This window comes from Semicossyphus pulcher, unplaced genomic scaffold (assembly GCF_022749685.1).
Source record: "Semicossyphus pulcher isolate SPU_LCO1_2020_fin unplaced genomic scaffold, fSemPul1.0.p SCAF_14, whole genome shotgun sequence".
NCBI classification, from domain to species: Eukaryota; Metazoa; Chordata; class Actinopteri; order Labriformes; family Labridae; genus Semicossyphus; species Semicossyphus pulcher.
Genome location: NW_027211648.1, coordinates 13,889,720 through 13,904,022, shown reverse-complemented (window position 1 = coordinate 13,904,022; position 14,303 = coordinate 13,889,720). Strand labels below are relative to the sequence as shown.

The following is a 14,303-nucleotide window of genomic DNA, read 5'->3' as shown; positions in this document are numbered from 1 at the left end:
GGTTGTTACCTCCTATTTCCAGTATTTATTAGCTAGGCTAATCCCTCTTAGCCTCCTGCTCCATGCAGGGGCATGAGAGTGGAATCAATTTTCTGATTGTAAGGAGTAACAAAGATAAGTGTGTGTATATTTTCACTGTGTTAATAACATTTGGAACTATATATCTGAGAATTTCCGGCAATAAAGGGCCAGTTCGCATATTTTTAACCTCAGTCATGCTACTATGGGGAGCTAAAGCCATTATGGTAGAAAAAAATGCAATTTCGCTCTGTGCCTTTGGAGGACGCTATCTGCTTCTCCAATTGGCCCTGGAAAACCTCCGCCAGACTACATAAAACGTGCTATCTGTCGGAGGCCAGGGAGCTTGCTAAACTACACTTCCTCAATCTAGGACGCCCGCCTCTGATGTCATGTCTCGTTCAAAATCGTCAGGTTTGAAATGTAGACTGCAGACCTGAAGATTTTTTTGACAATCCACTGGTATATTCTCGTCATATTTTCAACTCCAGTGTTTTTAATTTCAGACCAGCGTCTCTCGCTGGGCCGTTCCTTTCAGAGGGAGGGGCGCAATGCATACTGGGTGTTGTAGGAATGTAGAATGGGAGAAACCACGAGCTGTTTGTACAACTTTCTCCACAGCTATGGTGCCAGTTTCAAATATTATTGCTTCTATTGATTACAGAGAACACCAGCTTTGATTGAAAGTGGCTTTTTTCCAGGGGCGAACTGCTCCTTTAAATAAATGATATTTCTGGCAGAAGGATATCTGATACTGCAGAGAATAAACCACCATTCATCTCGACCAACTGAAAACACAGAATCACCTAATTTTCAGCATATTATGTGATTTAAGTCTGAGTTTAAGAAACTCAATTGACCAGTTTTTATAGTTTAACATATGATCCCATTCCTCAGTTCACAGAGGAACAATTAGTCCATCAATACACAATTAAACACACACGAAAAAGACAGTTATGAGGTTTTTGCATGACTGATATGCACATAAACAAAGGGCACCCTCCCTACACTTCCGCTTTCTCCTTTGGTAATTGAGTGGCCATTACCAGAGATGCACATACAGGATAGATGGATGGATCATAACTGGATCTTTGGCAGTATGCACACATCCTCTATACCACCGCTACATGTAACCGCCTAATTCTGTGATATATTGCTTGTCAAGCCAGATTGGATGTTAAGTGTGATAGATTCACCACATCCCCTTGTGCAGTCCAACAATTGTGAACAGAGCCAGTCAAGTGAATCACTTGTGACAATATTTTTTATTATTTTGATTTTCTACAGTGTGTGTTGTAATGTTGACCGCAGGTGAATCACATTTTATTATTCAGGATGGCAGTGAAACCTGCGATAAGAAATGTAGGTGAGCTGTTGTAGATGCTAATTCAAAGTGCTGTGAGGCTTTAAGGTAACCCACTTTGTTGAATTGAAAAAAAACAGCTTCTGCTGTGACGAACACGCATGACTGAAAGCTGTGATTTAACACACACACATTCTCAAGTGTGTTAAGTGTTCACGGGCAGAGAAGGCAGTGAATTATCCCACCTTTTACTCCACTGTCCAATTTTAGCGTGCATATGATCTTGTTATCAGGTATTGATGAAGTGGAACATTTTAATTAGTTTTCTTATTTATGGTCCTGCCGATAGATTACATTTATTTTTACATGATGAATTTTTACACCTTTATGTCTATTCAGTTAACTAGCCTTCAATGCAAATGAATGTGTTTTTACCATACTGGGGCTTTATCAAAGACCTAATAATATATATATATTTAACCTTTATTTAAACAGGTAATCCCTTTAAGACAAAATCTTATTCTGAAGAGGTGATGAGACGAAAAACTGAAAGTAGCAATTCACCCCTGGAAAAAGCCACTTTCAATCAAAGCTGCTGCTTTTTGTAATCGATAGAAGCATTTATATTTGAAACTGGCGCCATAGCTGTGAAGAAAGTTGTTCAAACAAAAGCTTGTGGTTTCGCCCATTCTACATTCCTACCGTTTTCGCCGCAGGTTGTACAGAATCCGAAATTCGACGAGAATATACCGCTGGATCGTCTAAAAAATCTTCAGGTCTGCAGTCTACATTTCAAACCTGACGATTTTGAATGAGACATGACATTGGAGGCGGGTGACCTAGATTGAGGAAGTGTAGTTTAGCGAGCTCCCTGGCCTCCACCAGATGACGCGTTTTACGTAGTGTGGGGGAGGTTTTCCAGGGCCCATTGGAGAAGCGGATAGCGTCCTCCAAAGGCACAGAGCGAAATAGCTTTTTTTCCCTACCATAATGGCATTAGCTCCCCATAATAGCATGATAGGACTGAGGTTGAAAATTAGGGAACTGGCCCTTTAACGTAAGTGGGTAAATCCACTTAAAGAAATACTTTTTTTTTTTTACCAACAAACTTTAAAGAGTAGATGTTAATGACACAAAGCGACACCTTGTCACATCAGCATCGGTGCTGTATGACAGGATTTCTTACAACATGGTAACAATCTGCATCACAATGACGACACCAGAAACCACAATCAAACCCCGCCTCTAATTGTTATTCACCCTCAATCTCCTTGCCGTCCCACGTTGCCAAATAGATGAGTTGCTGACTCGTTTTCTCTCATGTCAAGGTCAATTGTTAACACCTGAGTGAGGTAATTTATAACAGCAGATGGGCCCCTGTGCCTCCATTTCTCAGGTGATGAATGCTGTGAACCTTCTTCGACCAGAGAGGCAGAAGCAATAAAGCAAACTACGTTCAGCAAAAGAATATTTTATAGGATCATTATCCGTGTGTTAAGCCTCACAAGCTGTTACGTCAGCAATGTCCTTCACTGGGCAGCAGACCCGTGACGAACCGGTAACGCAGCACATTCAGGTAATATAGGAAGAGGTGGGATAATTAATGAATTTGTTTAAACTATGCATCCCTTGTCAACAAAATGATAAAGTGAGCTGTTCTGCAGCTGCAGGTAGAGCAGTGATACCCACACGTGCTGTACGTTACTGAAACTGATGCAGAAAATCATGAACCCTGTTTGTTAAACATCAACAACCTCCCTGCATGAAATATTTACCTGGTCCATTATGGACGAATGATGCTCTCTATCATCATTTGCATGCATTTAGAAGATGCTGTGTGACATCTACAGTATGAGCTCCTCTGCAATCCTTCTTGTGGAATAAATTTACTCCCAAAATATTAAAGGGCAACTGCACCGGTTTACAACTATTTATAGGCCTTAGAGAGTACGACTGCATGCTGCATGTGTTAAAATAGCTGTAGCCTTTTGTGTGCTCCAGAGGGAGCTATGAGAAACTCAGATAAACTGCCTCAAGTGATGTAATCTGAGTCACCATCAGTTAGGGCAGAAAGGTACAAGGCTGAAAAAAAAATGTTGTGCTGTCGGGTTAGAAGCAGTTCGGGGCTACATTAGCTGCAACTAGCATAACACACCTGAATCTAATTGTCGTCATTAAGGTGCATTGTGGGTAACCTCAATTTACAGATTCTGCATAGAAATGTAGAATCTGTAGGCAGGGACGTTGATCTCAGGGACGGCAAGTGTTCTGATTTCCGTTTGTAGTACGCTTGTAGTCCGAGTAGTATTGACCAATCATGTATCAGCACACTGTGGTGTATGCAGAAAAAAACAGTCCGTGTGGAGAGCAAAAGCAGGCAGAACGTAATGACATCCCGGCTCCCATCAGCGTGATCTGACTATGATTTAGTTTCTTACTAATCTCTTTAAACAGACATCTGCATGCTAACAGCTAACCATCCGCTGTAGATCTAAAATTCAACTCGATTCTGTGTCACGAAAGCCGTTCAGATTTCCCGACTTCCTTGAATGCATCAGAAACGATCAATCCGACCTCCGTTCAACAAACCTCTTCCTCCTCTTGAGGACAGACCTGACAAAGCTTCATTTTTACTTCTTACTAATCTGCATCATGATGTTGAAATTTCAGCAAAGTTAAGACACGTTAAAGTTAATCACAAGAGAAACAGGTTCTTTTTCTGTAAAAAACGCAGCACGCGGAAAAGGAAGTCGCTTATCAATAACTGCTGACTACATGCCCGGGCATGTTCACTGTTGTGCCCAGAGGCTATATCGTCATCAGACTGTAGCCGATGGGATCCGAGATTGCATTGTGGGTAATGTTGCCTCCAGCTTTTTGACAAAAGAGGCACTGCTCCGTCTTTTTCTTTTAACCAGTTCATCTTGAATTCAGCTGTATAATTAGAGTTCATGATGGTGGAGAACTCTTTAAATGCAGCGTTTGACATCCAAGGGGTTAGTCACACACACATCCATGTAAACAATGTGCTTAATTAGATAGTAATAGGCAGGTTCACCTTAAATAAAGACATCATATGAAATATCATTCAAAAAATATTATCCTCTTGATGAATAAGGTCGAGAACAGTTTTAATTGAGTCTCTCTCAGACTTCTTGTCGTTTCACCTCAGGTGATAGTAAGAAGTGTTTCATAAGTCATTTTTTTAAATATGTGCTGTGATTAAGTAGAACAAATAAGTGTTTGTAATGACCCTGACAAAGAAACTGTCAATAATCAATCCTTTTCTTGACAGTTACACATAAAGCATTATACCATCAAATACTATACCCACAGGAGCTTTGTCCAACAGAGGTCTCTTTGTTTTTCCCAACACTCCTGAGGGAAGATACATGTTTATATTATAGATCAAGAAGATCTAAACTGCCGCAGAGAATCCTGACGCTGCTGTGTTGCTTTGATGCTTACTCAGGTGCACTCATCTTTCATGCATGATGAGCCATATGAACATTCATGTATGGAAAATGTGCGTGCATCTGTGTGTGTGTTTGCATGTGTGCGGTCAATGAGCGCTTCTCTCTCTGCGCGTGTGAAGTCACTCTCATGACTTATTGAAGTGGGACAGCGGCTGACCACACAGACTGTGTCCTCCTCTGCTCGCAGAGATGGAAAGGGCAGGAAGACGGCGGAGAGATCAAACCTGAGAGGGAATCTGAGCCACGACAGAATCTCATCCCCTCATTAGAGCGAAACGACGAGAGGAACGGACGTGAAGGGCTATTATTTAGATTGATGTGTACTGTTAAATGCTCAGCCACGTCTATAGAGCCTCGAGAGGTTGGTGGATTTCATGTTGACTTTCTTGTAACGTTTTAAGACTTTAAAACAGTTACCAAATTCAAAGTTTGGAGTCAGAATATCAGCTGTTTTAAGAATCTCTACAATAACAAAAGAAAAAGAATATTTTCCTCTGATTTTGAGGAGATTTTAAACAGAATCTTGATTCAAATCTGCAACAAATCTCTCACTCATACAATCGTGCCAAATAAATACTTCAAAGCCTTTATTGCACAGCATCTCTGAGTCTGAACATATAATCTCCTAAAACAACACACCTTTATTTCACATAATGCTGACACATCCTAAGCATTATTGTATAGCTCTGCAGGCCGGCCTCTACTATTAAAACCAGCCTCTATAATCACAGGATGGTAACCTTTGCCACACATGAACATCACATACTGTAGATACAGATTTAATGGAGCAGCAAACAGAGCCGCGCACAGTAAAACACGGTGGTGTTTGTTCTGCAAAATTGAACATATGATCGGCTTTCAGCTCTGCTGGGTAAATATCGGCTACAGTTTCTTTGTTTGGCGCTGATATGAATCTTTTCTTTTTGAGTGTGCCTTTCAAAATAAAAGAGAACCATACAGGGGAGCAGCAAGCAGGCCATGTGCCGTGATAAAAATATATTATTATTTCTCACATACATACACATGTCGTCTGGGTTTTAAAAATAGATCTGCACAATACAAAATTAATCCTCGGGTGCAGCAAGATTTTTATATTTTTTGACTTCTTATTTTAGATGTTCGTGAGCTCTGCTGCTTACTTATTAATGTGTTGGTGTATCATGGGAATAACGTGCGGTGCACTGATTTGATTTACTGGACCATCCAAAAAGGACTTGACATCCTTGAATTTCCTCTTCAATTAAGCTAATTTTCCAATCAATAGAAGCGTGTACGACAAGTTTAAATGTTCTTTTGAGGTGCATAAAGTTGGTTTTTCACCAGATTTCACTCCTGATTTAAGATTTTCTTTAATAAAAACTTGCATTTCAAATATCTTTTGAGTCTGAATGACTAAAGATGGATGCTTTTTATTTTGCATGCACAACTGTCAGTCCCATAATGTTGTATATGACATTCTTAGTGTTCTCATTCACGTTTTTCACGACCTGCAGCATTTGAAGCGCACAAGTTTATGGAAAGCTTTCTTGAAGTCCTCGTTGGACATGGTGTAAATGATCGGGTTGATGAGGGAGTTCAGGTATCCCAACCAGGTGAAAAAGTCAAATAACTCGGGGTTAAAGCACGTGTCACATGTGGCAACCACCAGTGTGTAAATAAAAAAGGGCAGCCAGCAGACGATGTACGCGCCGAGGATTATCCCCAAAGTCTTCGTCGCTTTTCTCTCTCTGGCTGCTGAGATGCGCTTTTTCTCCAAAAGCGCATCGGACACTGTCACTTTCACCTGATTCTCGCTTGTTGAAGACCCGGTGTCGCTGGACGGAGGGTCTTGTCTCCCGCACTGCAGTGAGGTTGTGGATGTTACGGATCCAGGGGAGTTGTTCACCAAGTGCGCAGAGGTGAGTCTCTTCCCCACCTTCTTGGGGGACTGCTTCAGGATCCGCTTCCGAGCTTCGACGTAAATCCTTCCGTAGAGGACAATCAGCAGTAAAGTGGGAATGTAGAAAGCCCCAAAGGTGGAGTAGATGGTGTAGAAAATATGATCCGTGTTGACGCTGCAGCTGGTCAGCTCCTCCGCCTTCACCTGCCTCCAGAACAGAGGCGGCAGAGAGATGGAGATGGCGATGACCCAGGCTGTGGCCACCATCCCCGCCGCGCGCCCGGGCGTGCGCTTTTTGGAGTACTCCACCGCGTCCGTGATGGCCCAGTACCTGTCCAAAGCGATTACGCACAGATGGAGGATGGACGCCGTGCAGCACGTTATGTCCGAGGAGAGCCAGATGTCGCACACGATCTGTCCCAGCGTCCAGGTGTGGATGACGGTGTACAGGACGCAGATCGGCATCACCAGGATGGACACGAGCAGGTCCGTGATGGCCAGAGACGCGATCAGGAAGTTCGCAGGAGTTTGCAGCTTATTTGACTGGGAGATAGTGGCGATGACGAACGCGTTGGATAAAGTGGTGGCGAGGGTGATAACGGAGAGAACCGCCGCCAGAGTTATCTGGTAGGCGAGACTCTCTGTGATTGCATCCACCGTGGATGCAGCTGTAATAAAACTGTCATTAGTGGTGTTCAGAGGCTGGGTTGGCTCCATAACTTTTAGTCACTTTTTGCCATATTTTATGTCACCCTCTGAGACATTTAAGGTGCCCTTTCTCTTGATGAACGTCGCCTTATTCGCGCCATTTGGATCAGACAAATGACCCCAAAAGTCTGGAATATAAAAACCGATTTCCATCTTCCTCCTTTTCTTGTCTCACCAGATTTCAATGCGGAGATGACAAATTAAGAAGCCATATATCCTTTTAAAACTTTTCCGTTTTGTAGCCATAAAAGAAAACTCCCTAAATCACATAAACCATGAAACAAGTCTATGCGTAAAAGACGCGCAGTACGTCTTTGATGTCCAAACATCAGGGAGGATGTCACAGATAATCCGCATGTAGGGCAGAAGTTCTCCAGAGCTGTTTGTGTGTGTGTGTGTGTCTGTGTGTCTCCTCGGGCCCCCTGTGGTTGAATGTTGAGCCAACCCAAAGTCTCAGTTTTATACAGACTCTGACATCAAACAAGCACCACTGATCACAGCCTTGTTTCCTTCTCTCTCCATGAGGAGCAGGCTATCTGCTGGGTCATAGTGCCCAGCATGTCTCAATGGTCACAGACTGTGCTCCTTAAAGGCCTTAAGAAATCTTGTATTGTCCCTGTTGATATACTGGTACTACTTTGTAATAAAGCATAATTTATAAATGGTTTATAAGTTATAATGAGTGGCTTTATCAATAGCTTTATTTGATCAACAATGAGGTGATTCACTTTTGGTTGCCAGGTTTTAAAAGGTTGTAAAAACGCCACTGGCCTTTTAATCTCGCTGCAAATGTATTCATTAGTAGCATTATTAAAGAATCAAAAGGTTAAAGGTTACAGTTATAAATGGTTAGAATGCATTAGGCACTTAATGCATTAACACTTAACAGTAAGTCCCCTTATCCATAGCATTTATAAGCAGTTTGAATAAGCTATAAAGTACATGTATACAGCTTACTTCACCCTGAAGCCATATTTTATATTATCATTATTTATTGTTAACTGTTTAAACAGCAGCCTCTCTGTATGGACGCCCACAGGAGGAGATAATGTTATTGAATGCATTAACACACGTGCTTTATTTTATTGTGTAACCATTCATCACAGGTTAATGTTTTCTTATGAATGTTAAATGAGGGGGAAGCGTTGTATTTGTATTGACGCTCACACAGTTGTTACACTTGTTTGCTTCAGAATTGATATCAGTTCAACAGAACACAAAGAACCCATTAAAACACAAAGTTAACACAGTGACGAGTCCTTAAGCTAAAACATACAGAACATCAGAAGAAAACTTCATGAATTAATTTAACCTATTTTATAAGAGTAATAAAATCCTTTGCTGTTATTATGCCCGAAGCATCTTGTTGCACTGCAGTGTAAGTGCTGCACTTATAAGTGTTAACTAAGTCATAATATAAAGGGTCTAATGTTCCTGTTTTAATAAACCAACAGTCACACCAAGTCAGTTATTGATAAAGGGTTCTTACAATCGTCTAAGACTTTAGCTGCCAATATTGATAAATGAAGCATCTGTAAACGATTACTTAAGTCGTCATTCATAACTTATCCGTCCCTCCAGGATTTCACAGACAGTTTAGGTGATTGTTGCTGTCAGGAAAGGGGGGGGGGGTACGCAGGTGCAGACCCAGGGGTGTCTCAAAGTTATCCCAGAGGGATAACCACAAAATCGCAGTAGCGATAGATTGGAAAGGGGAGGAAAAAGACAACGAAACTGTATAGAGCCGCTACAGGCTTCCTTAATGAAATAAAGCACTAAAATGATTAACTAAATCAGCTGACTCAAAACCAAAAATTGTCCAGGAGACGCAGAAAACTCGAAGCTAAAGGCAAAGGCTGCTCGGGAGGCCTTTGATAACCCAAAAGGCTGGAGTCACACAAACTCTCCAGCACCCCAAATTATTCCCTGGGAAACAGGCAATTGACCACAAATACACACAAAGTTCTGAGTTGGGGTTTGCAGATACACCGACAACTAGAGAAGCCACATGGAGAACCTCTCACTACCTCTGAAGGTGAGATAATGAATCAGGGCAGTGCACTGGAGACTCAGGGTATATGAAGACTCCCCACACCTGGGCTTAATCAAAGCCAATCAGTGCCACACACACCTGATTGCAGTGAGTTGATTCTTTCACCACTCTCACAGGGCCGAAAGGTTGAGTGCCCTCACAGTTGCATCCAAAAAATGTTCTTAAAAGTTGTGATGTTTTGAGCCTTTTTTTCTTCTGTTGAACACATCACACATCCACTGTGAGATCCATAAAGACGTATAATGGCTAAGCGAGCTGTTTGTCTTCTGACATCACTTCTGGTTGATTTCAGTGTCAGGACTCCAAATAAGATGCTTGTTTCTCACTACACATGCACATTCACTGCTATCCATACGGGCAGGGAGAATCTACACATTATATTACATTTACACTGTTCTACTCTTTAATTGGGTGCTGCAGCAGCATAAAACAATGGATAAGAGACAGGGGGATTACTATTTCACTGAACAATGACTATTTAAAATCAGTGATGACACAAACATCAGTAACAAGTGAGTTAAAGATGCCCTCCAATGTTTTACACCACTGCAGACCTCAGGATCAATATTTTGAATATCAAAGAAGCGACTTTGGTGACGTGACTGACTTCACGTTTTAGTCAGGACTTAGTCTGCTGCTACACACGTGGTTCAGTGGGAGACCTTAAGATCATGGCCTGCTGACCCAAAGCTTTGGGATAAAAATCCCCTCATGTTTGTCTCTGACATATGACTGGTCACGGTGTCCAGTCATCTGAACTTTGCATGCAAGAATTATGTGTGTAATATCCAAAATAAGCTGTTATTGTCGACACCATTAACGGATTATTATTCAGCTCCAGCAGCAACATAAGGACGTGCTATAAAGCCTCAAAGTGTCTTTGAAAGTTTATTATTTTTGTTTTGAAAAACCTCTTATTAAATATTAATATTATACCAAATCACATTTGCTTTTTTAAATCAGCAGGTAACCAAGTTAAAGTTTTCCAAATCGAAGAATCAAATGGTTCTCTGGTTATTAAATTATGCAATCACACAAACACACACACAAACACACACACACACACACACACACACACACACACACACACACACACACACACCTGCACATTGTCCATTTTCCAACCTGAGAAACCGAGATGACTCTGTAATGAATCTGCTGTTTATTCTTTTCTCATCTGGAGCGGCTGCAGCAGTCATATCTCCCCTCCTGCTTTTGTTCGCTTCCTCATCAGAAACTTTTAATTGAAATTGACTCGTCACTTCGATTAAACTCAATATCCTTCACAATCGGACCCGCTTGTCAACATCTGTGGAGCTCAGCTGCTTCTGTTAACAGCTGAAACTCAGTGCTTTAGACTTTCTAGAAGCTTTGAGGCTGTATTTTAGAAAACACCTCCTCCACACTTTGCTCCTATTTTAGGCCTTGACCTCTCAGTATCTAAGCACAATCTTAGGGTGTTAAGTGCTATTATTACCGATGAAGTTTTACTCATTAAGAGGATAGGAGTGATCATGATTTTATCTAAAGGAAATGTCGCCTCCTTATATACTTGAGATTGCGAAGAATATTTCTTATCATTCTGAACTGTGTGGAAGCTATTTGGTGGCAGGGAAGTGCACAATCTTGAGTTCAACAACATATTTACCGTCTGCAAGTCTACAAAATATGCAAAGCATTCCAGTTTGATTACTTTTAAGTCTTTACTGCACTTTTTTGAAGCACTCTACCCCCAAAAAGTGACACTACAGGTTGTCAGTTTCATCAATTTATAAGTAATTTAACTGATGAATGATGTACGTAATCCCCAGACAAATATATGACTCTTTGGCTTGGACACTTTAAGTTTCTATTGTGTTGTTTCCTACTGATTTTAAAGGGCAAATGGGTTTTTCTGAGAGATTTACGGCGACTTTTCCAGAACATCAGGTTGTCATATTTCCACAAGGAAATCATGCAGGCTTATATAACGTATTTGCAGGCTTTATGGCCTTTGCTGGAGCTGAATAACAAACACTTTCATTGAGGGTGTCCATCATAACTGCCGGGATTGATGTCACACACAAATACTTGCATTCAAAGTTAGGGTGACTTGCATAATATTCCTATAGAGAGGCCTGATGTCGTGACCAATCCCTTTTATAGTAAACAAGTCTTGTGTAGTCATGTGGATGTGTTTGAACAGAAGGCTTTATTTAAAATGTTTGGGTGAACAGGCCACCCTCGGGTCACTACACACTCAGCCACATGTACAGACCACATGTGAAGCACACTAAACAGGCAGATGATGGTAAAATCTGTTATTTTCTACATGGGTCAGTCATCTGCCTGCCACTCACTTTTATATATTAAATATAAATTAAATATATAAAACATTACATTCAAGTTTATATTTAAAGGAATGTTGAACTGTGACTAAATTATTTAAGTAATCTTTCGATTAGCACGTCCCAGCGTGCTTCTTTGCCACATGTATTTTATTTTCCTCTTTTATTTTGTTACTCACCCTTTTCTGTCGTTTCTGAAACTTCACTTCCTGCCATTGTGCGTTTTCCCGCCAGAGTGATCGTAAGCCCCGCCCCTGATGAGTTTCACCTGTCCCTCGTTATGTGCCGGTGATATAGCTTGCAGTATTTTTCATCCTAATTCAGTGCCAGCCCGTCTTTGTCGCTCATGTAGTGTTTTGGTTGTCTATTTATTGCGCTCCTGTGCACAGAAGCTCTTTTGGCATGTAAACAATGTATTTTGTCATAAAATAAATAAGTAGATGAGTTATTTGTAAGATAAGTAGAGGATTCCGACAGTTATAAAGGCCAGTAATTCGTTTTTCTGTTTCGTGCCTGAGCCTGTCATGACATATAACACATGAACTTTAAAGTTACAGTTTTGCTTGTTGTTTTTCATACCAATTTAAAGGAAATAGCTCAGTAGGTGAAATTAATGTGCTCTTTGTTCTTCCCCCAAAAATAAGATTTCATTTATTCCTTCTTGGCTGTAGGCAAATGACTACACGGTCTTAAGGTTGCCAAATTGTAGGCCACAACATTGACGGTCATGACCCCACCCCAGGAAAACTTTAACCAAAATGAGTCTTTTAAATTAAATTAATTTGGTCATTGTTTTCTAACAGTCCTTGATGACTGAGCCTCTGTACATGGGACGCGTAATTCAACCGCTGAGCTAAACCGACGGCCCTTAATTTTATTTTTAACAGTAATATTAAGATGTGTTTCAAATTTAAATCCATTTTCAGTGACGTTAGCATATATTATGTTAAAGTCATATGTCCTCGTCATATGATTATCATCTGTGTTGTTTCCCACCTCAATACCCTGCAGGCATCGACAAACAGTCGTTCCTGTGTGTCCGAGCTCAGCAGAGAGTATCGCCAGGCAGGCCTCAGTGAAACAGACGCTCCTGTGCTTCCGTGATTGAACCCTTGACTGACCATGACTGTCTGTGCTGCTAATGCAAGAGCACAGGGCACAGCGCAGCCACCATTACCGCCCACATTTACACCAAAACACATGTTTTCACGCTCTCACATCCTCTCGGAAAAGCCGAACACTGCTCAACACCAGGCTCAGGACTGGTTGGATTTATCCTCTTGTGGTGCTTTTATTTTGTTTCCTGGTTGTAGTTTTCGGTGTGAAAAGGCGTCAGTGTGAGTGACCCAGTTCAGCGGCAGCATCAGCAGCAGCATGGGCTGATTTCTGTGACTCTGATTCTGTTATCTCGCATCATCTCTAAATACATTTCAGCACAGCACAGTTGCTGCTACATCCAATCTCACAGTGACCCTGAAACTCCTATTTTTAGTCGGATAATAAGGCATACAGCAGGGTTTGAAGATGGTACATTATGACATATACAAGTTCCACTGAAAAAAAGAGTACTGTACTTTACACCTGAACTAAAACATTTACTGGCAATCGGCTGAAATGCAACAAGCTTTAAATATAACTATGACTTATTGTCACCTTGTTGATTTGGCAAATGTGTTGACATATATTTGAATATAAACACATCAGAAAGAAGGGGAGCAGTGTAACTGAGAATCTACACCGACACTGTAGCGTCAGACGAACGCGCGACACATAAGCGTCACAGCAGCGTCTATTTTGCAATCTACACCGGCTGCTGCTACAGCAAAGATGAGTCTCAAAGTTAGCCAATGATGCAATTGGCAATTCCTGGTCGTAAATAGGGGAGGTAGTGACGCCAAGAAGTGTGCGTAGGATGTAGAAGTCAAATGAGAATGAATTAGTAGGATTGGTATACCCAAATGTTGTGGAAATGTACTTATTCATTGCTCTTGCCTGCTCACCTAGCATATCGATAACTTCAATAGGAAACTGAAAATAAAGTTGGCCAAAATGAATCGTTCAACGTGGATTCCTTGGTTGTTGGCATGTATTTACATAACAGTCAATGGCTTTCTACACTTCAATGACGTGCAGCAGCGGGAAAAAATAGACTTGACTCATAAAACGAACGGAGGAGCAGAAAATGACCTGCCTATAACGTCCGCCTCCCGCGCAGCACACGCAGCAGGTGGAGATTGCAGCATTGAATAACATTGGAGCGGTTCTGTCCTGGCACATGTGTGTCAAAAATACGCTTGCCTGTGTAGATTCCCCGTAAGGATTCATTTGAGATCGTGTTTTTGGCCACCAGACATATGAAGGTCCAATATTCAACTATTTTTGAGCTATGTTTTTGGTCTCCACCACCTCCTGAGGGAAATACCTGGCTCTTAAGTTGCTAAATGCTTCACTGTATTCTACAGAATTTTGCCTGTCTTCCATTTGATTTCAGGGCAGATTGCAAATGATATCAAAAATTAATTATTGCAGCTTTAAGGTG

General features: G+C 41.3%; 1 protein-coding gene across 1 annotated transcript; it reads right to left on the bottom strand.

Annotated features, from left to right (window-relative positions):
- Nucleotides 1-5,443: 5,443 nt before the first annotated feature.
- htr1b (5-hydroxytryptamine (serotonin) receptor 1B) lies at nucleotides 5,444-7,408 on the bottom strand. The gene has a single exon (XM_069661887.1). The coding sequence runs from the start codon at nucleotides 7,391-7,393 to the stop codon at nucleotides 6,278-6,280; it is 1,116 nt and encodes a 371-aa protein (XP_069517988.1). The 5' UTR covers nucleotides 7,394-7,408; the 3' UTR covers nucleotides 5,444-6,277.
- Nucleotides 7,409-14,303: the final 6,895 nt, after the last annotated feature.

Excerpts from the sequence above, each read along its gene's own strand:
- htr1b (XM_069661887.1), bottom strand. The coding sequence starts at position 7,393 with ATGGAGCCAACCCAGCCTCTGAACACCACTAATGACAGTTTTATTACA.